The sequence below is a fragment of the Rhinolophus ferrumequinum genome, chromosome 11, assembly GCF_004115265.2.
Source record: "Rhinolophus ferrumequinum isolate MPI-CBG mRhiFer1 chromosome 11, mRhiFer1_v1.p, whole genome shotgun sequence".
In the NCBI taxonomy this organism is placed as follows: domain Eukaryota; kingdom Metazoa; phylum Chordata; class Mammalia; order Chiroptera; family Rhinolophidae; genus Rhinolophus; species Rhinolophus ferrumequinum.
In genome coordinates this window covers 49,718,146-49,745,987 of record NC_046294.1, presented here as the reverse complement: position 1 = coordinate 49,745,987, position 27,842 = coordinate 49,718,146, and the positions used below count along the sequence as shown (strand labels likewise).

At 47.7% G+C, this 27,842-nt stretch overlaps 1 protein-coding gene across 3 annotated transcripts in view; it reads left to right on the top strand.

The window, feature by feature from the left end:
• The window catches only part of XRRA1 (X-ray radiation resistance associated 1), a 50,656-nt gene extending 23,589 nt beyond the window's left edge, over positions 1 to 27,067 (top strand). For 2 of the 3 annotated variants that reach the window (XM_033119075.1, XM_033119074.1), the window contains 11 exons: positions 6,112 to 6,240; positions 6,896 to 7,113; positions 10,350 to 10,390; positions 11,695 to 11,820; positions 18,332 to 18,425; positions 19,151 to 19,266; positions 21,995 to 22,336; positions 24,906 to 25,104; positions 25,780 to 25,895; positions 26,082 to 26,187; positions 26,578 to 27,067. In XM_033119075.1, coding sequence (XP_032974966.1) covers positions 6,112 to 6,240; positions 6,896 to 7,113; positions 10,350 to 10,390; positions 11,695 to 11,820; positions 18,332 to 18,425; positions 19,151 to 19,266; positions 21,995 to 22,336; positions 24,906 to 25,104; positions 25,780 to 25,895; positions 26,082 to 26,187; positions 26,578 to 26,831 — 1,741 coding nt within the window. In that variant the 3' untranslated portion in view covers positions 26,832 to 27,067. The remainder of the gene's footprint in view (positions 1 to 6,111; positions 6,241 to 6,895; positions 7,114 to 10,349; positions 10,391 to 11,694; positions 11,821 to 18,331; positions 18,426 to 19,150; positions 19,267 to 21,994; positions 22,337 to 24,905; positions 25,105 to 25,779; positions 25,896 to 26,081; positions 26,188 to 26,577) is intronic. The other variant, XM_033119073.1, reaches the window with a different exon arrangement.
• Positions 27,068 to 27,842: the final 775 nt, after the last annotated feature.

Below are 27,842 nucleotides of genomic sequence, written 5' to 3'. Positions count from 1 at the left end.
TGCAACCATCACCACCATCCCTCTCCCGAACTCTTTTAATCTTGTAGAAATTCCATTAACTTTGACTAATGGACATGACCCTTCTGAGAAGACCAACACATAATTCCCTGTATTCTACACATACTCCTTTTTGTCCTCAAAGAATAACAGTAATCATATCTACTTTTGACAATCAGTATCAATCACCCAGCCAACATAGGAAACCCCTCTTTTCCTGCCTATTGGTTCCGTGGAATGAGGAACCCTGGGGGGCCAGTAGCAAACTCAACTTCCAGTTAGGTGGAACTATTCTTGTGTCCCCTGGAAAAGCATTGTTTCTCAGGAAACTGAGACCTCTAACTCAGAAGTGCTCAAAGTTGCAGGAATGAGAAGCAAAAATGCTGCAGGTGAATCATGAAGTATACTCGTAATTGTAAGAGGAGCTGTTCTCATTTTCATTCATTGACTCCTAGACCCTTTGTTTTGGCTGTAAGGCTTTCAGCCTCTCCACCACTTCTGGAATGAATCAGCACACAACCCTAGGGAAAAAGTGGCCCCAAATGTTGCATGAACTCCTATGCGTTTCTTTTTCCAAATCTTGCCCCCCTCCCCAATTTTTTTTACGGCTGGTTAGTTCCCAGATACCTTAAAGAAGATTGTTTTTGACATAAATATTTTGTCTGGATTTTCTAATCTATACTCGGGGAAGAGTTGACCCACCTTGTTGTTGTTGTTATTATTATTATTATTATTATTATTATTATTATTTAATTGGGGAATATTGGGGAACAGTGTGTTTTTCCAGGACCCATCAGCTCCAAGTCAAGTTGTTTTCAATCTAGTTGTGGAGGGCACAGCTCACTGGCCCGTGTGGGAATCGAACCAGCGACCTTGATGTTATGAGCACTGCGCTCTAACCAACTGAGCCACCAAGCTGCCCCAACCCACATTATTTATTCTGCAATACTATAAACCTTCCCATTTATTTTGGCCAGGTACCTAGGGGCACGCAGTATGGAACCATTTTAAACTAAACTAAACTAGCTTGATATTTTCTGAATTATTCTGATGACACAAACTTGGGCTACACTTTTGTGAGAGGACCAGTCTGCCTCCCCACTCCCCTTTATTTACTCCAAGGCAGCGTTGCCCTGGCTGTGGGATGAGGGGAATGGGTGTAGTTCTGGTTCACTCTCCCCTGAGGGTGTGTCTCTTTAGGATCCCAGGTTCAGGTAGGGGGTCTCCAATTACGTGCCCCTCCTTCTGTTTCAACAAGATCAGCAAATATCCTGGAGGCAAAAGTGGCTTCTTAGGCTCAATTTCTGTCTCTGGATCATTAGATTTTGGCATACTACTACTCCCTTCCTCTCTTCACATCTCCTACATGTTTTTAAAGGATAGATCTGTTTTGTTTTTATATTTTATTCATTATTCTCATTGTTTTCAGTGGAAAGTCTTGTTACATAAAGTAAGGCACTTTATGTATTGTGTTCTCCACCACTCTGCACTTCTATTTCCTTACATATGAAATGGGGAGAATGAATGTACTCCTACTTACATCAGAATCAATTGAAATAATTGTGCTTTGAAAGCCGGGAGGCTCCAGACAGACATTATTGTCATTTTCTTCTCCCTCATCTGTCCACACTCCTCTGTGGATTCCTCGTCGTTGCCAGCCTCTTAAATGTTGGTGGTCCCAGCTGTCCTCTCGACGCACTGTTTCTCTTAATCGTTATACTCTTATGGTCTCCTCCCCCCGCAAGTCTTAGTTATTTCTCTACCTCACTTCTGTCTTCTGAGCTCATATATCCTGCTCATCATACCAAACTCATCACACACGTGGCCACATCCAAATCTCATCCTCCTGTGTCCCTGGCCTCCGTGGTGGTCACAGCTCTCCATCCACTGTGCAGTGGCCCAGTCTAGAGACCCGAGCACCAGCCTGAATTCTTCCCTCCCTCACGCCACATGTCCATTCAAACACCAGATGCTATGAACTGTACTTCCTAAAATGTTCTCAAACTTGCCTGTTTCTGTTAGTCTCCTGTTTGGTCTGAGTCTCCAGTTTCTTACCTCCGAACCTATCCATTTTACCATCAGCCAGAGCGATGTTTTTAAAACGCACATCTGATTCTCCCACCGCCCTGTCTCCACCCTACTTAAAAGTCCTTCAGCAGCTTGCAGGTGTTCTAAAGATAAACTCCATTACCATTGATTGATCACAAGGCTTTTCATGGCCTGACTCTGCTTGCTTCTTCATCCTCCTTTCTCGCCACCTTTTCCCGTTTCATCTATTCTGAACTATTTGCGTCTGTTTCCGGATAGATTGCACTTATTCGCTCTGTGTGAGTACGTGAAGGGAACCGTGTTTGACCTACTCCATCTTTAGATGGCTCTCTTTCTTGTTTTGACTGACAGCTGATACTTTAGCTCCCCCTTTAGGCCTATTCCCTTTCCCCTTGGACCACACAATTCTGCTCTCTCAGGCTTGACCAACATAAAGCAAAGGGGGACTGTTACCTCCTTTTTCCTCATCACTGTGTTCCTAACGCCACCTAAAAGAGCACTACTTTTTTAGCAGCCACATCATAAGTCCTCTTTTTACACAGGCAAGCTGTTAATCCATGTCTCCTTCATTCCGAGTTTGGCATGGTGGGTTTTCTGTTTCTTATCACAGACACTGATCTGACCTTTGAACGGACATTAGAGCTTACTAAATTTCATCTTGTTTACTGCAACCCTTGGTTCAGTCTGTTGAGCAATATTTTCAGCCAGTCTTACAATGTGAAGTAAAAGAAATCCCCCTTCATTATAGGTTGGTGCAAAAGTAGCTGCGGTCTAAAAGGTTAAAAATAAATGCAAAAACCGCAATTACTTTTGCACCAACCTAATAGGAGCTAGAGGAACTGACCAGGCCCAGAGATGCTCAACACCAGCAAGAACTGACACAGCAAGAAAAGTAACAGCAGCCCGAGAACCAAGGCCCAGGGCTTCTCGTCCCCGTCCCCATGCTGCTTCTCATGTGACACACGGATTTCCCCTCCCTGAATACAGCCATGGGGGCATGCTTTAGCTTCTAAAAAAATTAAGTTAAATCTATCAGATTTTAGATGGTATTAATTCCTGTTGCCAAAAGAAGGTACTAGGTCGGTACAAACGTAATTACAGTTTAAAGTGTTAAAAATAATTTCAAAGGGGCCAATCCGGTGGCTCAGACGGTTGGAGCTCCGTGCTCCTAACTACGAATGCTGCCGGTTCAATTCCCACATGGGCTAGTGGGCTTTCAACCACAAGGTTGCCAGTTCGATTCCTTGTCTCCCGCAAGGGATCGTGGGCTCCGCCCCCTGCAACTAAAATTGAACACGGCACCTTGAGCTGAGCTGCCTCCCGGATGGCTCAGTTGGTTGGAGTGCATCCTCTCAACCACAAGGTTGCCAGTTGGACTCCCGCAAGGGATGGTGGGCTGTGCCCCCTGCAACTAGCAACGGCAACTGGACCTGGAGCTGAGCTGTTCTCTCCACAACTAAGACTGAAAGGACAACAACTTGAAGCTGAACGGCACCCTCCACAACTAAGATTGAAAGGACAATAACTTGACTTGGAAAAAAAATAATAAAATTAAAAAAATAATTGCAAAAGCCGTGATTACTTTTGCACCAACCTAATATAAAAATCAGCCCCACTCGGAACAGCTGGAAACCTCGGCCTCTCCACTATTAACAGATTCCTGCCACTGCGAAGAGCTTTTCTCTCCAAATTGCCGTGAGAAGGGCTCGGTAGGAAAGCCCGATGCTTTCCTCTGAAGCCTTGCATCTTGTCTTCCTCACCCACATATTGACTGCCCCTCGCCCCCATTTTAAGATTTCTGTTTTGGAGACGAAATGAAACTTTTCTATCTTACGATTATGGTGAAACTTCAAAGGCAAAGCACTGTAACTTGTCACAAGAGCCAGGACAGAGCCAGCTTCTCCATTATGGGGTGTGAGAGGAATTTTTTGAAGGCTTATTTCTTAGCTATTTTATATTTCACTGGAGTAAAATAAAGATTGGCCAATGAACTATAAATCAACAGAGCTGCTGTGCAGCCGCCTGTAACCGCTTTCGGGTAGAAATTAAAAATTCAGTGTATGAAAGTTGGTCCTTTCAGGAAGAGGAAAAGAGTCATCTATGACCTTGAAATAGAGTGAACAAAGGCTTCTTTCCTTCTCTGTTGAGTGTCTCTGGAACTCTATCTGTTCCCTACTCTGGGAATAGTTTCCCACCAACCATATCTGAAACCACATCTGACCTGTGCCATTTTCAGTCGGAACTGTCATGGTTCTAATCTACCCACATCCATCAGTATTAGAGTAACGGTAAAGGAGAACATTTACTAGGAGAACATTGGGGAATCTCACAGCCGTGCTTCAGGGACACATGCATGGAGGTCCTGAGCACTATGGAGGCGCCCGGAAACCCTGTCTCTCAGGACCTCTTCTCCTCTCTATGACTCGCCTCATTTTTCTTTACAGGTGAGCGGTTCCCATGATGGGAAACATGACTGCCCAGAGCTTCTCCATATAGAATAGCATCAGCCATAAAGAGATCATTTTTCTCCCTGCCCCTCTCCCTCTCTCACTGTGGGTAAGAGCACAGTAAATTCCCTCTCCATTCTTCATGGTTTAGCTAAAACATTGCCTTCCCTGGGTCCTCCCCACCAGAGGGGGCGACTCCCACAGAGCTTTGTACCTGTGTGCCGTGTGTCCACCTCCTGCACAACACTGTCGACACCGGAGGGGAGGGAGAGATGTTCTTTCTCTTTTTGTATTCCCAGGACCTAGCTCCGTAAATGTCTGTTACAAAAATTCATGAGTGTGAATGGATGAATGAATGACTATATACCCTCTCTGAACTCACCTTTGAAATATTGCTAACTTTGGGTGTACTGTTACAGTCCTTTGGGACTTTTGAACTCACTGTCTATCTTCATCAAGCTCTCTCTGGTCCAGGCAACAGCTACCCTTCCATATCCCCACCCTTGCATCCACATGGAGCTTGAAGGCGTGATGTGCAAGTGGGTGCTGCAGAAAAAGGCCTGGGTTTCGAGTCAAGCCTGAGCGCCCACTGTCTAGCTGTAAGACTTGAGGCAAATCTCCCTGAGTTTCCTCATCTGAGAAGGAGGTAACACTTGTCCTCCTCCGTGCTGTTCTGAGCTGACATACATAAAACACCTAACGCAACACCAGGAGTTTGGTAGGCTCTGAAGAAATGTTACTTTCCCTTCCTCTTGTTGTTTGTGGTTTATATGTATTCGTGACTGGATGTGTGAGTGTGTTTGTGTGTGTACGTGGGTGTATGGAGGGGATGGAGTTGGAGGGAAAAATGAAAACATGATTTGAGTCATCTGCCTTTGTGTACTTAAAAAGAATTACCTAGGCCTTACCCACCTGGGGTCAAATATGAGGTCAAATTAATGGTGGTACCTATTAATAAAATGCTCCACCTGTGTGACTCCACCTGTGTGACTCAGGACCTCAGCCTGTTAAATCCCACTCGCAGATGTTTCTGGGAATCCTCAAAGAGTTTGAGTTTAAAAAGAGACTTTCCGTCCTTACTGATGTGTGCATTTTATGAAGTTACTTTAGAGAGCCTCAGTGCAGCCAGCCTTCCTTACCCCACTCGGGGGCAGAGCTGTGGCCCTTGCCAAGGGCATTGTCTCCGGGTTCTCCCGTGGTTACCAATCGTTGGGGTGATACCGCATACCTGGGTGTCTGCCCTGATCCCAAAATGTGCAGTGTTCGTCCTGCAGAGTGCTTCCCCCCAACTCAGTCCATGCCTCCTTCACTCCGGTGTTTTCCATGAGCACTACTAGTTCCCCCCACTCCGCACCCCCCACCCCCGCCATCCTGCCCCAACCAGTCTCACTGAGTCTGTCAGTGAGCGTGTGTAACCTTTCTCCATCCAGAAGACTGCGTATGTGAGTGGGGTTGTGGAAAGGGTCATTCGGGGAGAGAACTGCATCTCCCCGTCTGCACGAGAGAAGTTCCCCAGCTGGTTAGACCGCTTGCTGATTCCTTATCCTCCATTTCTTCCTGGGGATGATGGAGCTTATCCCTTGCTCTTGCTCCTTACCCAAGATCCTTGTACTCACAGGAAGGCATCTGTAACATCGCTGACAAGCAAGAGGTACATCCTGAGGTTCCCGGCGCTGGAGACACTGATGCTCGATGACAACAAACTCTCCAGCCCCACTTGCTTTGCCAGTCTGGCCGGGCTCAGGAGGTAAAGCCACAAGCCTCTCTCTGCAGGGTCCTCTATCACCCCCAGCCCTGCTCACACCCTGGGTGCTGCTCTGGCGCAAAAGCCCAGGTTTAAATTCCAGTTCTACTACTTACCTCTGCTGTGTGGCCCTGGGTAAGTCATTTCTCCCCTCTGAGCTGTAGCTCAGCCAGAAGAGTGGGGCATCAGTAAGGGCATTTCTGATTATGTGACTGGATTAGAAGCGGCAAAGAGAAAGGAGGGTAGGAGGAGACAGGATCCTGACTCAGAGAGGAGACAGGAAAAAACAGAATCAGAAAGTTAAGTTTAACTGCTATTTGGCTCAAGTAATGAAAGTGCTGGCACTTCAATGGTTGAGCTTTAGATCCCTAGAAAATTTACCTTGGATTTAGCTACCATTTACTGAATACTACTTTGTGCCAGGCCATTTTCACTGTCTCCTTTAATCTTCACAAGAACCTTGAAAGGTGAATTAACATCATCCCCGCTTTAGAGATGGGGATATGGAGGCCCAGAGAGGGTAAGTCACTGGCTCAAGGTCACACAGGAGGACTAAGTGTCCAAGACTGATTCCGTGTTCCTTCCCTAAAGTTGCTTGCTAAATGGCCCTGAGATATAATTATTTCTGTGATTCTGTATTCACTTTCCTGAACTGAAGACTGAAGAAGTTAAGCCTGGACCAAAACAGGATTTTCCGGATCCCGTACCTACAGCAGGTTCAGCTCCGCGACGGGTCGGGGAATTGGGTTGGAGACACGGGGAGTCCTCAGAAAGGGCCCCAATCCATGCTGCAGCCCGCGTCATGGATGTGTGAGGCCTCAGAGGAGCAACCAGATTATACTGTGCTGCCCATGAAAAAGGATGTTGACCGGACGGGTGAGTGATGCCCTTTGGTCCAGCGTCTCTAGCCCCAGGGTGGGAGTACGCTTCTGAGGGTTTATTCTGTGGCTCCCTGGGGAGCTGCTGCACTCAAGCTGCTGGGCCTGGGGAGGTGGAGGTCTCACCTGAGTTATTTTAGTGACTTCCTAACTGGTTCTCAGTTAAGATGCTTTTCAAGTCCGGACAAAAGTTGAGTTTTTTAAATCTCAAGTAGTAAGAATCTCAGAGGTAAGGCTTCCAGAGATGGTTAATTCTGTGGGGCATAAATGTTCTCAAGGGCCTCAGGTTCTTTCCATCCTCCTTTCTGCCATCCTTGGCCCACTTGCTTGTCCTTGTAGGCTGGTTCCCATTGAAGTCTCAAGATGGCCGCCACTGTGCCAAGGACTGCAGCCAGGTGGCAGCAGGCAGAGGCAAACAGGGAAAGAAATAATGGGTTTATTATAAACCCAAACCCCTTTAACACATGAGTATATTTCTGGATTGTATATTCTGCTCCGCTAATCTGGTTATCCATTACGGTGCCAATACCATTGTGTTTTTTCTTTAACATTTATTTTACATTGAGAAATAACTTACATAGAGTAAAATATGGAAATATTGTGTAGAGCTTGAACTTTTACCTACATGCACTTTTTTAACCACCGTTCATATGACAATATAGGACATTTCCAGCCTCCCATGTGGTCAGTACCTCCTCCGAGAATAACACCGTTCTGACCACCGTCACTATAGAGGAGTTTTGCCTGACTTGAAATTCATGTACAGTTGATCCTTGAACAACGCGGGTTGTGGCTTAAAGAACAGAAATTTATTTTCTCACAGTTCTAGAAACTAGATATCCGAGATCAAGGTGCCCAAAGTTTGGTTTCTTTTGAGTGCTGTCTCCCTGGCCTATAGATGGCTGCCTTCTTGCTGTGTCCTTGCCTGGTCGTCCCTCTGTGTTGTCTGTATCCTAATCTCCTTTTTTTTTTTTATGGGAAGACCATTCATATTGGATTAGGGCCTATCCTGATGACCTCATTTAACCTTCATTACCCCTTTAAAGGTTCTATCTCCAAATACACATTCTGAGGCCCTGGAGGTTAGGGGTTCATATGAATTTGGGGGGGACACAATTGAGCCCATAACAACCAATCTATCGAATTTTACCTTATGGTTTATGCCTTTGGATTTTTATTTAAGAAGTAGCTCCCTTTCTCACAGTCACAAAGATAGTTTCCTATTCTGTGTTGCTTTTCATTTTGTTGTTTGAATGATTCTTTCAAAGACAGTTTACAGGTAGTAGATTTTCTGAGTCCCTAAATTATTCAAAATCACCTTTATCTACTTGAATGCCAGTTTGATTGAACAGAGAATTCTAGCTTTAAAATAATTTTCCCTTAACACTTTGATGATATTACTCCATTGTCCCCTAGATCCATTGTTGCCACTGAGAAGTCTGATGCCAATCTGATTCTCACCTCTTTGTAGGAAACCGATTTTTGCTCTCTGGAATCTCTTTTATCCTTTGGAAGTTTTACTAAGATGCATCCACATGTGCAGCTCTTTTTTACATTAAGTACTGTAAGGGTTCTTTCAATCAAAGATGTGTGGTTTTGTTCACCTTGGAGAAATTTTCTTTAATTTCCCCTTTTCATTCTCTTTGTCATCTCTGTCTGAAATTCCATCAGATGCTGAAAGCTCTGGATTTACCTTCTATTCCTCTTTTCTGCTAACTTTATATTTCTTTGCCTTTTTGCACTGCATTCTGAGAGCGTCTTTCAGCTTAGTCTTTCAGTTTATGAATTAGCTCTTCAGAGGTGGCTGGTTAGCTCAGTTAGTTAGAGCGTGTGCTACTGACACTAAGGTTGCCGGTTTGATCCCCGCATGGGCCACTGTGAGCTATGCCCTCCTTAAAAAAAAAAAAAAAAAAAAAAAAAAACTGAATTAGCTCTTCAACTAGGTCTCTTTATTCATCCAGCACATTTATTAAGTCTTTTATTTGATTGTCATATTTTAAATTCACAAAATTGGTAATAGCTTTTGTTTTAGGAATGAAATAGCCTTTTTAATTTCTCAGAGGATACTAATTATTTTATTTCAAAGTTTTTATTCTTTTTATTAACTAAACTCTGATGTGTTTTTTTTGCAGATGCTAGTTCTTCTGTTTTTTCATATTTCATGACTTTTTTTCACAGTGTTAATTTTTCTCAACTATTATGAGAGTCTTTTTGATTATCCATCTTTTTGTTGAACAATCTCCAATCAGGACCTTAGAACACAGGTTCTGTTTTCTGGGGCTGCTTTCTGAGATTGGGGGGAGCGGCTAGGACCTGTGTTCAGGCTGAGCGTGCTGCACCTCATCTTTCTAGACATGGGGGCACTCTCTCCTCAGCACCCACACTGGGACCATGGCCCATCCTCCTGCTAAGTCCTACTTTGTTCCTTGCACAGACCTTTCCCGAGCTCCTTTCCAGCCCCTCGTCACAGGAGAAGTTATGCCATATGGTGGGCCACCCCTATGGTGGTTCATTTTTCGGTGACCTCTCTCAGTATGATATTAACATGTGGAAGGGGGCTCGTTAGCCAGAGCAAGGGTGGGTGAGTGGCACCTGCGCAGGATCTAGTCCAGCAGGTGCTTCGATTTATTAGGCTGCGCTCAGCTGTTTATTGGCTCATCTCCTTCTGATGGTCCCAAGAGTGAAATCACTCTGCAGCCTCTTCCTTAGTTGTGCTGCTGGTTATTCTTAGTCTCTCTCCTGAAGTCACTATCTTGATACATTCTATTTCTACTATTAACAAATAGTATTTTCAAATCCTCTGCCAGAATATCTCTTATATCCATCTCTCTTTTCTAAGACAATTGATTTGCCTTCTGATCGGTATTGACTGCCCATTAGTTCCGAGGCTAGAACGAGCTTGCGTGCTGCCAAGTCAGTATGGATGAAATACAGTGAGGGAGGGGCACAGAGGAGCTTGAGATAAGATTGGAAAAGTAGGCAGCGGCCAGGTCAGGCAGGACCTCAGAGGCCTGGCCAAGGACTTTGGATTTTATTTTAAGTGCAAAGGGCTTACTACCTGACAGATGGCACAGCCAGCTCCTCTCCCCAGTTGGCACTGGAGCTGAGGACCAGTGAGGACCCCCTCTTGGAGGCACCCTGCTGTACACAGAGGAAGGCAGACCCAGACCCTGGCCTCTCTGGAGGTCACTCCATGCTCTCACCAACCTTTGTTCTGTTTCTCTTTTGTTTCAGAAGTTGTGTTCTCATCTTACCCTAGATTTTCCACCTCAGAGGTAGGAACTGCCTTTTATATTTGTGTCCTTGAATTAGAACATCCATTTTAATAAACAAAAACAAGCTAGTGGAGCCATGAGATATATTTATATATATCACGCTGAGGAATCCCGCCCATTCATTGAACAGTCTTCATTGAGAACTTCCCACAGGCCCCGTGCGGCGCAGGCCCGTGGAGAAGCCGCAGGGCACAGACGACAGGTCCCTGACCTCACAAGGCCCAGGCTGGCTCTCACTGTGCTCAGATGCTGGTCAGTAAGCTGAGGTTGCTGCCTCAAGTGGTCAGGCTGGCACTGAAGTGAGGCTGCCCCATGATGAACCCCAGGATCTCCTCATGAGAGCCCCCAAAGCGAGTGGTCCTTGCCAGATACACCACTATCCAGGGCGTAATGCTCGGTGTCACTGGCTTGGACACTTTACTTTCGTCAGCCTTCAGGAAACCCGTTTTTCTCTCCAGGTACATGCTCTCTACCCAAGCGCACAATGATTGAGGCATTAAATGTTGGTTTATCATTTACAATACGAAGTACACATTAGTCCATTAATGGAGCTTGAGACAGCATCCAGTTCATCTACCCAATCATTAGCCCACCGTCTACCTTGTAATTTCCTTTGGTTCCATTTAACTCAAGGAATCAGTGAGTGAACGGAGTTAGACATTGTTAATCCAGCAATTTCCGTGTTTTGCTGGATCAGACATGTTGACCCTGAGGCAAGCTGGTTGTGCTGAGAAGCCATGACCCAGATGCACTGTGCCACATTCAGGCCCCACCTTAGCTGTTGTTTCATCCTAGAATGAACAGCCTCCACTGTAGGACGTGAGCTGACCTATCAGACCAGGTGTTCAAGGCTCAGGTCACTTCTGCTCTCCGTCTCCCAACTAGGAAAAGTCCCCTTATAAATAGTGCGAGCACCTGCCCCTTTGCCTTCTGGAGAAATTTCAGCCCAACTGTGTAGAAGGAGGGTCCAGTTCAGGATAAGCCGCTGTAGGACAGAGGGTGGGAGGCGGGGCGAAGAACCTCTGACATCTACACCACTGGATTATCCTTTGACCTCAGAGAACTTGAAACTAGAACTTCGGGTGCCAGGGAATTAGCTCACCATGTGCCCTCAGAGAACTTAGAGCCAGAACTCTGGGCCCTTGGGGACATCTCCCTTTATGACCCTAGATGTCTCTTTTGGCCAGGCCTCTCTACAATGGCCATTCCTCCCACCACACACGGTAGGAAAGGTGTGTTGGCCCTTAGGCAGCATTCTTCTTCTTTCTCATCAAGACATTTTGACGTTGACATTTTTTTCCAAGACAACCAAGGTATGTGCACTTCCGCCCACATTCGAGATTCTTCCTGTGAAGTCACTGAAGCCCAGGAACCAGACGCTGGCCCCGCCCTTCCCAGAGCTGAGGTACCTTAGCCTGGCCTACAACAAGGTGACTTTCTGCTTCTCTGCTTGTTTCCTCAGGGGCACAGAGGGGAGAGGAGGACGCCTAAAGGCCAGTCCTCCAATTCCCTGCGCTACAGATTTGGGGGCTCAGGAATTCTCAGGATGGGGGGAGTGGAGGCCAAGGCAGGAGTCCATCCATTCAGTCACAGATATTTGTTTAGCACACGTGCCAGGCTCTGCTGGGCACTGGGTATATAGCCGTGCAAAGAAAGATTGGGCCTTTTCCCTTAGGGGGCTTGTCGTCTAGAGGGAAGACTGATACTGGACAAATAATCACAATATACATGGTTAGAATTATGAAGAAATTCACAGTGCTATGAAGTATATGACGGGGGGGGGGGGTCTAACCTAATATTTGGGATCAAGGAAAGTTCTTAAGAAAGTGGTATTTAAGCTGAGATCTGAATCGATGAGTTTAGTGAGGTGAAGACTAAGGGTAGAGTGAAGTGAAAAATGTTCTAGGGAACAGCAGCTGTAAAGCCCATGGAACAGATTTAATGGGTTTTTCCTGTTTTATGTTAACATATTAATGTTTTTCCAATATCCATGCACTTTACTTCCTGTAAACACCATTCAGTGAGCCCTATTCAAGCATGAAATGCAGGCAACTTCTAAGGTACTCTGCTTCCATTCCTTCTGAGGCAAGCAATTGGTACAGCTCCACTCTCCAAGTGTTTCTTCTAAGAGTTTTATAATTTTAGCTCTGACATTCAGTCTTTGATCCATTTGGAGTTAATCTTTATATATGGTGTGAAATAGGAGTCCAACTACATTCATTTGTATGTGGATATCCAGTTTTCTCAACACCATTTAATGACAAGACTCCATCTTCTTTCCTCATTGAATGGTCTTCTCACCCTTGTACGGACCATAGATGTGGTATGGATCCCTCTTTTCATTCTTGAAATGGGTAATTTGTGTCTTTTATTTTATTGATCCAAAATAGTTAGAAGTGATCCCTTTTATTGAATTTTTTATTAGTATGAAACTAGGTGCTGGTTTTGCTAGACTTTTCTATTATATGTCTGTTTTCCATTTCAGTGATTTCTGCTCAAAAAAAAAATCATTTCTGCTCTCTTTATTTTTGTCCTACTCACAATGAGTTTAATTTGCTCCTCTTGTTCTAGTTTCCCTAATAGTATAATTTTAGGTCATTGATTTAGACCTTTTATCTTTTTAACATAGGCATATAAACTAAATTTCTTTCTAAGCACAGCTTCAGTTGTGTCCTACAAATTGATTTGTGTTTTTATTTTCATTCAATTAACATTTTAAATTTTTGTTGTGATTTCTTCTTTGACCTATGGGTTGTTTAGAAGTGAGCTAATTTCTGTATATATATGGCTCTTCTAATTGTCTTATAGTTGTTTATTTCTAATTTAATTCTGTTGTGATCAGAGAACATAATCTGTAGGATTTCATTCTTCTGAAATCTCTTTAAACTTGTTTTATGGTCCACCCTATAGTCTATCTTCATGAACATTCTATGTGCATTTAGAAAAAAATATGTATTCTACAGTTTTGGGGGATAGTGTTCTATAAATGTCAATTAAGTTAAGGTGGGGGTAGTGTCACTCATCTTTTCTGTACTGTTGTTTTGTCTATTTGTTCTATCAGTTATTGAGAGCTGTGTGTTAAAATCTCCATTCATGATTGTGGATTTGTTTTTTCCTCCCTTAATTTTCAGTTTTTGCTGCATGTATTTTGAAGCTCTCCTATCAGGTACATATGCATTTAGAATTTTTATATCTACCTGATGTGTTGATCCCTTTATTATTATTAAAATTATTATTAAAACCCTTTGTCTCTAATTCTCCTTGTCTTGATGTCTATTTTGTCTGATTTTAATACAGTTACACAGCATAACCTTACTAGTGGCACGGTATATATCTTTCTGTCCTTTTACTTTCAACCTATTTATAGATTTATATTTAAAGCACATCTCTTTGAAACAGCGTACAGTTGGTTCTTGCTGGGGTGCCAGAGCATTTTTCTCACTGTTCCTGCTCTATCCTCAGCTTGCAGCCTTCCCTGGGTTCCTATACCTGAGGGGTTTATGTCCACACTCTTTTTCCTCGTCCAGCAGTGCTGTTTTCACTTGTTACCTAGTGCTGGCTAGTCTGGTAGTAGGCAGCCAAAGGGAGGGTCCAACCCCAGTCTTAAGTAGGCACTGGGTTCCTGTGTCTCAAGCATGGGCCTTTCTCAGTGGTCCTACCCCTCTCCCAGCAGGAGAAGACCTCTAATGTAGTGGGCCCTGGTTGGTTTCCTGCCCCTACCCCAGGAGTAGCAGGTTTTAATTGTTTTCCTCCCCCACCCCACTCTTAATGCAGGGCCTTGGGCCCAACAGGGTTTGCTGACTTTCCTCAGCAACTTAAGCCTTTTGTTGACTAGGAAGAAGGGTTGGCAAGAATTCCTGCCTTTCTGCATGGCAGCTGCTCTCCTCCAGGCTATGCCTGGAGGAAGGCTTTCTCCAGTCTCCCTCCCTGCGACCAGTCTTTCACACACAAGTGGGTGGGAATTCCTCTTGTGTCTGCAGCTTTCAGGAATTCTAGTCTCTTACTCTAGCCCACACTCGGCCTTTAGCAATTCATTAAATTTTTTGGCTGATTTCTTCTTAAATGCTTGTGTGGCACTCACCATCTCTTCCTTCCACCTTCTGCTGCAGGTGAGCAAGTGTCTATGTCCCATACATATCTCCTTTGAGGTGCCATCTAACCTTAGATTTCAGGCCACTTGATTACCCTGAGACCTTAGCTGTCTGTTGGATTCAAGAAAAGTTAAGATGTAAGTTATTCCGCTTTTTTCATTGTTGTGAGGAGGGGAGCAGCTCTTTTTCCATTTTTTTCTGCACTCTCACATGAGATTTTAAAGGATATTTTTCTTTGTGACAGTTACCACCCGACATATATCTTTTTGTCTATTAATAGTTGTCTACTGCCAGAACATAGGCTTTTTTGAGAACTGGGACTTTGTTTTGCTTACAACTATATCTCCATCATCTAAAATAGCACCTGGTACATGATAAATGCTCCATGAGTTTGTTAGATGAATGAATGATATTTTGAGCATGTTGAGGAATACTCAGAGCTCCTGGTATTGAAGTTGAAATTAACATTCCATACATTAAAGTTACAAATTTTAAAACCCATTCTACCTTCAAAGAGAACTTATACATCTAGAATATTCACTCAGAAATCTAGTGATTTTGTGTCAAAAGTAAAATAATCACTTTCACTCAACCTTTAGCTTGTATTTACTTAGTTCATAAAGTTGACAGATTAAGTTACATTCCCCTTAACCCAATTAAATTGGGCAGAAATTTCAAGTTGTCATTGGTACCTGACTTTATTTCCAGGGGCATTCAACTTACCTTCTAGGGAAAAAGCCAGCTTGATAGCCAAATTCTGCTTACTACACCGGCCAGAATCCTAAACCCATGTCTTTCAGCTGGGACTTAATTTCACAGAAAACATGACATACATGTCCTGGTATCTGTCAGCTTTCTACTAGTGTTAATTGTAACTTCAACATTTTAGCCGCCTGATTTGGACGGGTGGAATTTTGCGTCCTGACAAAATTAAATTAAAATTTCCATCCCCCATTCTGTTGTGATTGCTTCTTGACCATCTGATTTGCATACAAGAGACTCTGTACCCTCTTTACTCACCATTATCTATTTAACTATCAACACATGTTAGGCTTCTTTGTAGGCTCATCCTCCTCACCTCCTTTTCTCCAGTCTGGATAAGAAGTCAGCAAACTTTTTCTGTACAGGGCCAGATAGTAAATATATTACTCTTTTGCAACTACTCACCTCTCCCTTTGTAGCACAAAAGGCAGTACAGAAATGAATGAACATGGCAGTGTTCTAATGAAACTTTATTCAACAGATGGGGGCCCAGATTTGGCCCAACGGCTGTAACTTCTGACCCTGGTTTTCATGCAGCCTTTAAGCTGAGTGATTCTTACTTTTTTAAATGGTTGGAAAAAATGAGAAGAAGGATAACACTTCATGACATGTTAAGATTATATGAAATTCAATTTTCAGAGTCCATAAGTAAAGTTATATTGGAAAAGAGCCACCACACTTATTTGTTTATGAATTGTCTATGGCTGCTTTTGTGCTGCAGCAGCAAAGTTGAGTAGTTATGACATAGACTGTATGGTCTGCAAAGCCTGCAACATTTATTATCTGGCCCTTGATAGAAAAGGTTTGCCGAGCCCTGGTCTAGGTGATCAAATGTTAGAGTTCCTCAAGCCCACTCCGAGTCCCTTTTCTCCTCTCACTCGGTACTCTCTCCATGGGGAAGGCTTCACATACCCACTGACCCACAAATTAGTAACCCCAGTTGTGGACCCCTCCTCTATACTCCAGACCAGTGTATCCACTGTTTACTTGACTCTCTATTTGGAAGTCTTAAAGGTACCTTCACAGTACACACGTCCAAGGTGATTAATGATCTTTCCCTTCAAATGTGATGTTCTTCCATTGTTCTGGATCGTAGGGAATAGGTCCATCATCCAGTTACTCAGGCCAAAACCTAGTTGTCATCCTTGATACTCTGTCTCCTTTACGTCCCTCCTCCCCACCCATATCTCCTCCATTACCAAGTCTTGTCAAATTTAGGTCCTCCTATTTCTAAAAATTCATCTAAAAGGTTCTCCTAGGACCAGTCTCTTGAACTAGTTTTGGTCTGGCCCCTACTTGCATCTCCAGCTTCCTTTTGTACCCAACACCCTTTATCTCTGCTTTAGTCACACTAGCCTCTAAATCCCTCTCTCTTCCTTGCTGTTAGGCCTTGCACACATTGTTCTCTTTGCATGGAATACTTCCTCTCTGCGTGAGTTAGAGTAAGTAATACAAACTGCTGCAACACACTTAGACATCTCAGTGACTTAACACCATAAAAAATTATTTCTTCCTTTTACAAAATCCTTTGTGGACGGTGCTAGTTGGCTCGTGGCCTCCCACACGATCCTTCAGAGACCCAGGCCCCTTCTGGCTACGGCTCTGTCATCCCATAGGGCCTTAAGAGCCCTTGGTCGGATCCTGTGCATCTGGTGGACAGATGGCTGAGCAGGGGGAGGGTGCTGAGAGGTGCCGAGGATCATGCAGGCGGTTGTGAATGGGCTCTGCCCGGACATGGCCTTGATCACTGCCACCCAGGTTGCACTGGCTAGAACTGAGTCATATGACCACATCTGGCTGCCTGGGAGGCAAGAAGATGCACAGTCTAGCTGTGTGCCCAGAAAGTAGAGGGAATGGTTTTGGTCAATACCGAGGTTTCTCTGCCACGTACTCCACCCCCCACTGCATTCACTAATCACCTCCTACCTATCCTCAGATCTCTCAGGAACGCCTCCTCCGATCTCCCTGACTAGGTCAAATCACCCTTGTGCTTCGTGTGCCTCTCTTTTATGGCACTAACCACAGTTGTAAATCGACTCCCCTTCATGTTACTGTTTCTTTAATGCTTGTTTCTCACTAGGCAGTGCTCCATGAGAACAAGAGTTGTACCTGTTTTGCTGAGGCCCAACCCAGTGTTGGCACGTGTAGGCATTTAGTAAATATGTATTGATTGAATGAACAAAAATGAAAAACAGTGATGAGGCTAATAGCCCACTGGGCATGTAGTGCTGCCCAGTGAAGCTCCTCAAGTGCCGGGCTTCCTCCTTCCTGCCCTCAGAACTGAGCACCTGGGGGGGGGGGGTCCTGATCTGAACGTCACTGCTCCGCTCCTGGCCCTGTGATACTGATGGCTCTCCTACTTTTCTGTTGCTAATAGACACTCCCCAACGTAGTCCCCAGCTGTTCGAGACACGCTGCTCAACAGGGACCGTGCATTTTCTGCCCTTCAGAGGCTGGCCTCCCAGGGGCGGAGCAGCCTCTGGGCCCCAACCAGCCATAAGGTCTCCCTTACCGAGGGCTCTGCTTATCCCCTAGATGAGTGGGTTCCCTGCCCTCCGTCCTGTCCCCTGTCCCACCCAGATCAGTGCCCAGGAGAGGCCTCAGGGAAGGAGACCATCGGGAGCACTATTCACAGACTGCGGGGTGTCAGAGGTTGCCCTGGGGAAGGAGACATGGCAGGCAGACTGTATTTGAAGTGAAAATCAGAGCCCTCCCTACCTTGTAGATGCCTTGCGAGATGAGTGCTCTATTGTTTTCATTATTATTATTCTGTCACCAACATGCTCAACGCTTGGTATAGGCTCTATGACCAGTGTGGAGAAGGGAAAAATATTTTAACTCTGAAACGTGAAACACTGATGGTGGAATTTCGGACAAGCGGGGCCAGGCCAGGTGCTCTGCAGTGAGCAAGTGAAACTGCAGGGATAAGGTGCCGTCCAGGACTGAGCCCTGCCTGTCCAGGCACAGCAGCCTCGCTCCCCAGCCCCGCCCCCACCCGCGCAAGCACGCAGCCCTGCAGTGTGCGCCCGGGGCACTTGGGCAGAGGTGGGGGTGGTGTCCACCTGATTCTTTCCTGCATGCCTTCCAGATTGCCAAGGAAGATGCCATCCTGCCGGTAGCTCTCTTCCCATCTCTCTCTGAGCTCGTCTTTCATAACAACCCCCTGGTGGCCCACACGCGAGGTAGGGTGTCTACCTATAAAGCTGCCCCCGCCCCCGCCCAGTGTCCAGGAAGCGGTGCGGGCACCCTCATCCTCGCCTTACCAGTGCCAAGCCCAGGGCTTGGCTCTGTGTCACGGGTGGACAAAGGGGATGGAGACAACAACAGACACTGCTCAGTGGCTGCTCCACAGCCGCTCATCCTGATAGCAACCCCGAGAGGCAGGCATTCTTGTCCTGGGGCACAGTGGAGGACACAGAGAATCAGAGAGGTTCATGATCTACCCAAGGTCACACAGCAAGCAAGAGGCATAGCCGGGAATGGAATATAGAATTATCTAGATCCTGTATGAGCTCTTACAGTGACATCCTGCTCTGTGGAACAGGTCTGTTGTGACCTCATTTCCCAGTTGGGGGGATGCCCCTCCCAGAGCAGACTGAAGACAGTGGGTGCTGTGTCAGCTGTGGAACCCACTATCAAATGAGATGGCTGAAGTCATGTTAGGGGCCCTGGAGTGACACCAGCAGAGTTCTGATCCTTGCTGCACGTTATCTTTGTTGGCGTAACCTCTCTGTGCCTCAGTTTCCTCACCTATTGAATGGGAATAATATAGGGACCTACCTTCTAGGGTTGGTATGAGAGTTAGGTAGATTAATATATGTATAGCAGTTTGAATAGTGCCTGGCACGTAGTAAGTCCCCAGTAAATGTTAGCTGATCATAATCTTATTTTCCCATCATGGCGCCAGGGGTCCCTCCACTGCTAAAAACCTTCCTCCAGGAGCGGCTGGGGATCCACTTAGTTCGGAGGAAGATAGTGAAGGCTAAGCATCATATTTTGATGTCTCGGAAGGACTCGCGGAAGGTAAGGCTTCCCCAACCCCGGAGAGAGTGGAGCCTGTTTTCATGAGTGTAGACTAACCTGGCACTAGAGCTGCACTCTCGCACGAGGCCTGGAATCCCTCCACTAGGTTTTTAGTAGCAGCACTGTCTTCTCCGTTCCGCGCTCTATTAATACAGATATACCCAGGAGGGATGAGACGGTCCGTCAGAGAGACCCAAAAGGCAGAGTCTGGAGGAGGCTTGGATATCATGGAGTCTGACCCCCTAATTGTACAGAGAAACTGAGTCCCGGAGAAGGAGCTGTGGAGATGTGGGGAGAAATCAGTCCCAAGACCCAGGCATGAGCCTGGCTCCATCGCTTTCCATAGCTGCCTGAACTTGGGCAAGCATTTCACTCTCTGAGCTTCAGCTTCTCCACTCGAAAACCTCTCAGAGCTGCTGAGCTGACTAGATGAAGCAACAGAGAGGAAAATACATTAGAGGCTCCCAGGCCCATGCCAGTGCCAGGTATATATGCGGTGCTCGTGAATAGCTGCGCCAGGCCTAGAATCCACGTCTCCTGCCTGAGTCTTAGGAAGCATTTCCTTATGTGGAGAGCAGTCTGCTCCCTCTGTACATGCCCCAGCCAGTGTCTCAGAGGTGCCCTCTGGAATGCCATAAAGTGGTGAAATCCTTCTCTGATGGATTTCAGGAATTTCTGTGAAATGCTCCTCCCTCCTGAACTTTAGTCTTCCTGGACTAGGCATTGCTGGCACCAGAAGTTAAGTGCAGGTCTTCCCTTGCCACCCCCTCTGCGGCCTGCCTCTGTCCAGCCAAGGTTTTTCTTGTCTGGAGCCCCCAGGAGACCAGAGCAGCACTTAAAGCCAGAAAAAGACAGAAATTCAGAGGGTTTCCACCATTGTCCCCTGTTGCCTCCTCTAAGGATCCCAGTACCGCCTCTCCCATCAGCCAGCTGGGAAGAGACAAAAGCAGACTGAGCCGGGTGCTAATACACAGCCCTCCTCCCACGTATGGAGCACCGTGCCCAGTACTCTCTGAGCACGTCACGTGTGCTGTCCCCTCAGCCTCACAGCAGATGAGGACACAGGCTCAGAGAGGTAAAATAACTTGTTAAAAGTTAGCTTTAGGGCCCAGGGGACCTCTCGTGGTCCGACTGATGAGTGTAAACACAAATGCCAGTGGCCAAATGAGAAGCAAATCAATTTGTAAATGCAGGCAAACACCATCTAAGCTCCCGTGCAGGCTGGACAGAGACTGTGGCTAGGCCCTCAGCTAGACTGGAGATGCCTGTGTGTCGCCAGTGTGCGCCCAGAGATGGGCTGGGTGGGCACAGCAGACTCTGGGCCTTTTACGCAGTCAATCACATGGACGAAGGCTGCTGGCCGTCCCGCAGGACCAGGCGTGGACAGAACTGCAGGAAAATGGAGAACCTGCCAGGCAGGCCCAGACCCACCAACATGTAACCAAGAAGCTATGCGAGCCCTTTGCGTGTGAGAACACAGGTGGAAGACAGAACACTGGATCAGTAATCCAGCTCACTGGGACACAGGGCCCAGGGACTGTCAACCTTTGACCTCTAGGTTACCCAGTGTTCCCTCGGGAAGGGGCTGGGAAGGTGGTGGTGGCACACACAAAGGGCATGCCCCCGGCACTCCACAGACCTGTGGGAGGGAGGAATAACTGTTGCCCCTTCCCCATCAGCCAGCAAATGGTGACACTTGGTGTTTTGGACACTGTGGCGTGAGTTCTGAAAAACGACTGGGTCCCGAGGCTTCAAGTCTAAACACTAAAGTTTTACATATTTTCAAAAAGGAAACATCGCTTAGAAAACAGCCATCCTTTACACTTTTTAGTTTGTTAAGTACATTTGCATTCATCATCTTATTAGGGAGAACGGCAATATAGGCAGGGCGGGGTCTATTCTTCCATTTCCTGGGCAGGTGACCGAAGCTCACAGGATAGAACTGGATTCTGGCCCACATTTCTCTAACAACAATGCTTGGGATCTTTCCACTACACTACATTGTCTGTCAAAGTATAGGTATAAGCGGACAAATACCTTTAACAAAAAATAAAATCAACTAGGGAGGAAGAGAAGAACTAAGCCCCTGAGGGCAACTGAGCACGTGGCTCCCTCCTGGCAGCTGAGGCCAAGAAGGAGGGAAGAAGGATGACAGGCTTTTGCTAATTAAGGGAGCTGCGCGATTTGGCAGGAAGGAAGTTATTCCCTTGGTCCTGAACCCTGAGAGAGATTTGCCTTATGGATCTTTATATAAGATGCAGGGACCAGCATCCTTCTAGAAAATGCAGGCCCATCGCCCCCAGGCCCTCCTGTGAGTCCCCGAGGAAAGGACACTGTGTTAAACTTTCATCAGAGGAATAAGGCTACTGAGGGCCCGAGTGATACAGTCAGGGATGCAGGATGAGGTCTGGAGCCCAGGACAGGAGGTAGACAGTCCAGGCTCTGCCAATGAAGACCTGTGAGCTTGGACAAGTGATTTCTACCTCTCCGAGCCCATTTCCTCACCTATAAAATGAGGGTGACTATCCACCACGTAGTTGGAGGTATAAAAGACCACAGGTCATGCGCGGGGCACATCACAGTTCCCAGTGAGTGTGATTTTGCTCCCTCCCTCCCCCTGTGAGCTCTCACCCAGTGCTCTGAGCACTATGCACAGTGGCCTTAAGCCGGTGAGGTCCAGGAGGAGAGGTTCTGATTAGGAAGCAAACCACCCCTTCTCCCCTGACAGGTGCAAACCCAAGTCCCAAAGGTGCCAAAGCAGCCTCTGATTCTCCATCACCTCCCTGTGACCACAATCGAGTCTCCCTCAAAGGAGATGCCCGAGTCAGAGCTGGCTGAAGAGCTGCCCGCTGCCAGAAGCACTTCTCTGGCGGCCGAGATGCCCACCGACAGTCTGGACAGCCTTCCCCAGTCCCACCAGACCTTCATGCCGCTTCCTCCCACCTGCTCCGACTCCACGGTGCATAGTGAAGAGACCACATCCCACCGGAGCGACACCGCCGGCCACCTCAGCTCGGAGCACCCATCAGATCAGGAAGCCAAGAGCACAGAGTCCGTCTTCTTGACCCAGGTGCCCGGCTCCGCCTGCCCCTGCCCATTTGTTCCAGCCCTCACAGGTTCCTGCACAGCCCTCGGGTGGCCAGGCTGCTGTAGGCAGCTGGAAGCAAACACAGCATCCTGGCAGGGCCTGCAGGTCCCTTCTGGAAGCTTCACTGATCCATGGCTACTTGTAGGGACACCCATGGGGACAAGTCGTGGTGCTGTGGCTCAGACAGCACCTGGGCTTTGGCTGGGGTGTGGCTCTGACCTGTTTTTGGAAGGGTTGCGCGGCCTCTGCTTGTTTGCTGAAGGTCACCTCGCTTCTGGTGATGCCTCTGATCCTGTGAACACAGATGGATGAGACACAGTCCTGTCCTCAGGGTGTCCTCAGTTTCCGGGGGGATGGACAGCAGCAGTGCCTGCAGGCCGTGCTGAGAGAGAAAGCCAGGGCTGTGGGCCTAAAGGAACGGGGGGTGCCTCTGCCCCAGACCAGGAGGGCTTCCTGGAAGAGGCTCAAATGAGATGAGCTTGGCAGGCTGCGTAGGAGTAACAAGGTGAAGATATGGGCAGCAGGGGCAATCTGGGCAGAGGGAACAGCATGAAGCAGGATACAGAGGAAGGGAATTAAAATGGTACGTGCAGAACATGAATGGTTCGGTGTCAGTTCAACAGAACGGTGACATGTAGGCAAAGTGAAATACAAGGCTGGGGGAGTTGGCAAGGCCCCCTTGAACTTTATTATTGTACCATTGCCCTCCCTGATCTCCCTACCTCCAGTCTTGCGCCTCTAATCTGCCAGATCTTTCTAACATGTCCATCTGTCCACACATTTATGTCTAATTCTCTATCCATCCATCTCTTATGCACTCCACAGATGACTTATAGTGACATACAAATTCATACAGTGTAAAAGCATCTTTGTGAACTATAACAGAACCTTTTTGGAATAAAACAGAGTATAAACAAATAAGCAATAAAAAAGAAAAAATTGAGAGTTGTATGAAAGGAAAATGTGGACAAGAAAAGTCCAAGGGTTATTCTGTCACTCAAACATGCACATCATGTACTCATAATAGAGGTCTATTGCCAAAATGCAATTCTGAGCTTCCTAGCAGCCAAAGCAATACAATCAATTAAGTAATCATAATTGGAAAAAAAATAAAATCATTTTCTTTTCTTGCCTAATTGCCTAGGGTATAACCTCCAGTACAATGTTGAGTAGAAGTGGCAAGAGCAGGCATCCTTGTCTTATTCCTGCTGAAAGGAATCCTCCTGATCTTAACCAGAAAGCTTTTAGTCTTTCACCATTAATTATGTTATCTGTGGGGTTTTCATAAATGTCCTTTATCAGGCTAAGGAAATTTCTTTCCATTCCTAGTTTGTTGAGTGTTTTTTATCATGAAGGGGTGTTAGATTTTGCCAAATGCCTTTTCTGTGTCTGTTGAAATGATCATGTGTCTTTTTTTGTCTTTTTTTGTGTCTTTTATCTTGTCTTTTATCTATTGATATGGTATATTACATTATTTGTTTTCCAGGTTATTAAACTAACCTTGCCTACCTGGGATAAATCCCCCTTGGTCATGGCATATAGTCCTTTTTATATGTTGCTGATTCCATTTGCTAGTATTTTTATTTTTATTTTTTTTTTGGATTTTTGTATTTATATTCATATGAATCTGTAGTTTCCCTTTCTTGTGAAGTCTTTCCTTAGTTTTGGTTTCAGGGTAATATTGACCTCAAAGTACAAGGGGGGAGTGTTCCCTCTTCTAATTTTTGGAAGACTCTGCGATGGTTTGGCGTTCATTCTTCTTTAAATGTTTGGTAGAATTCACTACTGAAGCCATCTGGTCCTTGACGTTTCTTTGTGGGAAGTTTTTAAATTGCTAATTCAGTCTCTACTTGTTATAGGTCTTCTTAGTCAGTCATAAGTTTTAATAATGAGTATAACTACATCCCTATATGCAATGTAGGTTTCATAAAGATGTTTCTTATAAAACCAATCGGGGTAGGCTAATTCAGACAGTGTTCACACACCCTCTTAAAACTTCTCCATGGCTTGCCGTCCATCCAGTGAGAATGAAAATAAAAACAGAACAGACACCCTCAGCGTGGCACTTCAAGGCCCTTGCTGACCCGGGCCCTGATGTATTGCTCCAGCTGCCTGTGTCTTCCCGGCGCCTTCCAGCGCGGCCAGTGTTAAGTCCCCCTTGCTGTTACCTGCGTGCCTTGTTGTAATAGCGTCATGCTATCTCTTGTCTGCAAGTCCTCCTTTCTCATCACTTGCAGCCCACACCCCTCCCCCACCACTGCTGGGGATGGCTCTCCTGGTTCTGCAAGACTCAGCTCAGGCTGAGGCATCACTTCCTCCTCCAGGAAGCTTCCTGGCACCCCAGGCTGGGTTCGGGCTTCCTGTGGACTCCCCCAGAACGCTTGTTACAGCATTTGTCAAGGCGTATGGTCATTGTCTGTTTTCATGACCGCCTTCTCTCACCCCAGTCTTGGTTCTTGCCCTTCACAGGGCCCAGCGCGGGGATGCACATGGAGCTGATGCTGAGAAGTGCTAATGGAATGAATGAATGTATTTTTCTTCCTGAGCACAGGTGAGTGAGCTGCCTTGCTCCGTTCTCCAGAGGGATGATTCAAAGGTGGAGAAAGACCAAAGACCACCCCGATCCCCAGCGCCCAGAAAGGGAAAGAGGACACAGAGGAAGCTTCCATCTGCTTCCCTCCCCAGCAAGTACCATGGCTACGAGGAGCTGCTGACAGCCAAGCCTGATCCAGCCTTCACTGAGCCAAAGGGTATGTGAGGAGAATGGCTCCACGGCGGGGCCTCTCCATGGCCCAGGTCAAGTGAGGGCCAAGCCAAGGCTGGTGCCGCTTCCAGACCAGAGCTGTCTTTTGTCTTCTGTCTGTCAGAGGGCCCCCGAGGGGGTCCTGCTTTGGAGCCTGGGGCTAATTGGCTTTGGGGAGCCATAGCTATTCCGAGATTCCAGCCAGTCTGGGCCCAGCTCTGGCTGGAAAAGTCTCTCCAGATGGGCCAGGTTTATGAGCTCTTCACCAACCCAGTTAAACCCCAAATTGAACCTCCAAAATCCTCCCTGTTTGGTTGGAGGCAAGGGAGGCAGCACCCTCTCTGAGCCCCTCATTTCAGACTGGTGTGCGAACAGCAGGAACTGGCATTCAGTCCCCGCACTGTGCTTCCCCCACCCCCGCCCTGAGGGTAAGGGGGTGACATTAACCTATGCGATCAGCCCCTTTCCCCACTCCAGTGCTGTTTTGCCGTTAGGATCGGTGCTTATAGGGGAGCAGGAGTCACGGAAGGAACGATGGGACTTGTGATACTGCAACAGATCAGGGAGCAACGTGGGGCTTCTCCTCCTTTGATCCAGGGCCACTATGGGGTGGGCACTGAGGGACCTGGGGGAGGCCCTGCGGAGGGGGCGCGCCTGGCTGCACCTTGCCTTGCCGCCCTAGGAATCCGGAAGAACACCCAGGCCCTGCAGCACATGCTGAAGCGCCCGCTCCTGCACTACTCGTCCAAGCCCAAGTGGGACACTCTTCAGAAACACCATGTTCCCAAGGAGAAACGGGTAAAACTGCATCTCACTGAGGGCACAGATGGGCCTCAGGATCCCCACAGGTACAGAGGTGGCTGTCACCGTGGGGCCTGCCATAGGTCATGCTCCCCCAGTGCCCCCAAGTGCTCCCCTGCCCGAGGAGGTGAGGCCAGGAAAGTCTGAGCACTGGGATAACACCCCCCTCTCTTACCTTGTCAGGCGCAGAGGATCCCTGTTCAGCCCCCATGGAAGACTCGCGCCCAGCTGCTGGATGACGTCCTCATTCGCATGCGGGACGCCCAGAACATTACAGAGGCTCCACTAGGTATGGCTCTGCCCCCCCCCCGCGCCCCCCCCCCCCCTCAGGGGCCAGGACACGAGATCTAGTTTCCTCATCTGCTGGGATAAGGCAAAGGGCTTGTCTCAGAGCAGGGAGGGCTTTTCCCATGTGCAGATGGAGAAACTGAGGCCGGAGTGAGGCGGGGAGTTGCCTGGAGTTACACACAGCATGTCACAGACTGGAACTAAGGCTTGAGATACAAGCAGGAGGGGACGCTGCTGGCTTCCTAATGTCCCAAGCTGCAGGCTATTTTTCAGTCCCCTGAACGTCCTTCCCCACCCCATCCCACTTTCTGGGGGGTCCTGGATCCAGCTCCCACTGCTTTGGGCTACACCTAGAGCAAGCCTGCTGCCCCTCCGGCTTCTCTCCCTGCAGGAGCTGTCCTGCGCCAGCGGACAGAGCGGCGGCTGGTGAACCAGAAGCAGTACCTGGAGGCCAAGCGGCTGCTGAAGGAGTTTCAGGCGCGCTACCGGCAGCTGGTGCACTGCTCGCTGCGGACGGTATTCGGGGCCACAGCGCCGCCCCCTGCCCGCCCGGCCCTGAGCGAGGGCCGGCCTAAGTTCTGCCGCTTCCTCCAGTTCATGGATGAGTTCTGCCAGGAGCCCACGGCTAGTGATTCAAAAGGCTAGAGCTGCGTACAGGGCCCTGTGCGCCGCCGGGCCTGCGCCCCATGCCCTCCCCCGGGGTTCCGCACCCTCAACCGACCGCGTATCTTTGACGGCGCGGCTGGGCTGGGCCTGGGCCTCGGAGCTCAGCTCAAACTTGCAGGCTGGCCGCAGAGTAGGGAGCTTGTCAGGACCTCCCCTCCCCAGGCCCTGCAGGACCCAGCACCTGGCCCAGCAGCAATAAAGAGGGGGTGCAGAGAGCAGGTAGCCTACGTTCTTTCTTGGCATCTGGGCCAGGCCATCACATTGGGGAAAGATCCCGGGTTGATGCGCCTCCCTAGAGGCTGTGGGAAACCTGCCTGAGTCACACGAGTCCAACCCAGCTGTGTGGAGCGCTAGGATGGAAAACGCAGTGGATGGAACAGAAGAGGAGCACAGAATCTAAGGCTCAGAGGCGTTAACTCACCCACTGCCAGTGAAGTGTGTGTGTGTTGGGAGCGGGTGGCAAAATTGAGGCCATCGAGCCCCAGAAAGGGTGTTTTTCCTTATGGGCAGCTTTTCCATTGTGAGGGCAAATACGGTGAGGGGGAAGAGAGGATTGGGAATTCCCTTATCAGAAAGCCACGGCCAAGAAGTTGGGACAGGCCGAGGAGAGGCCTCACATGGAGTTTTCCCAGGTCCTCTAATCTAGGACACAAACTGAAGTCCCAAATGCAAACACGGTGGGCTGTGGCTCGAAAACACACCCTAGGGCTGTGCAAGGCCAGCCCAGGCTCGCAGTAAGTAAAGTAGTTATGGCCAAGGCAGCCTGTGGGGTTGCCCCATTCTCGCGTGCCTAGTAGTCAGCCCCGCTGCAGGGGATCTGGGGAGGCCATGGGCTGAATTCCAGAGACGGATGCTACGCATAACCCTTGCTCCTAAGGCTGCTCTCCTGGAGCTGCCTACAGCTCTGACCTGGAGAGCGGGACTGCAGTTCCCAGGGGCCAGGAAGCAGTGGCACAAGGATTAAGGATCCTCAGCAAAACACAAACTCCC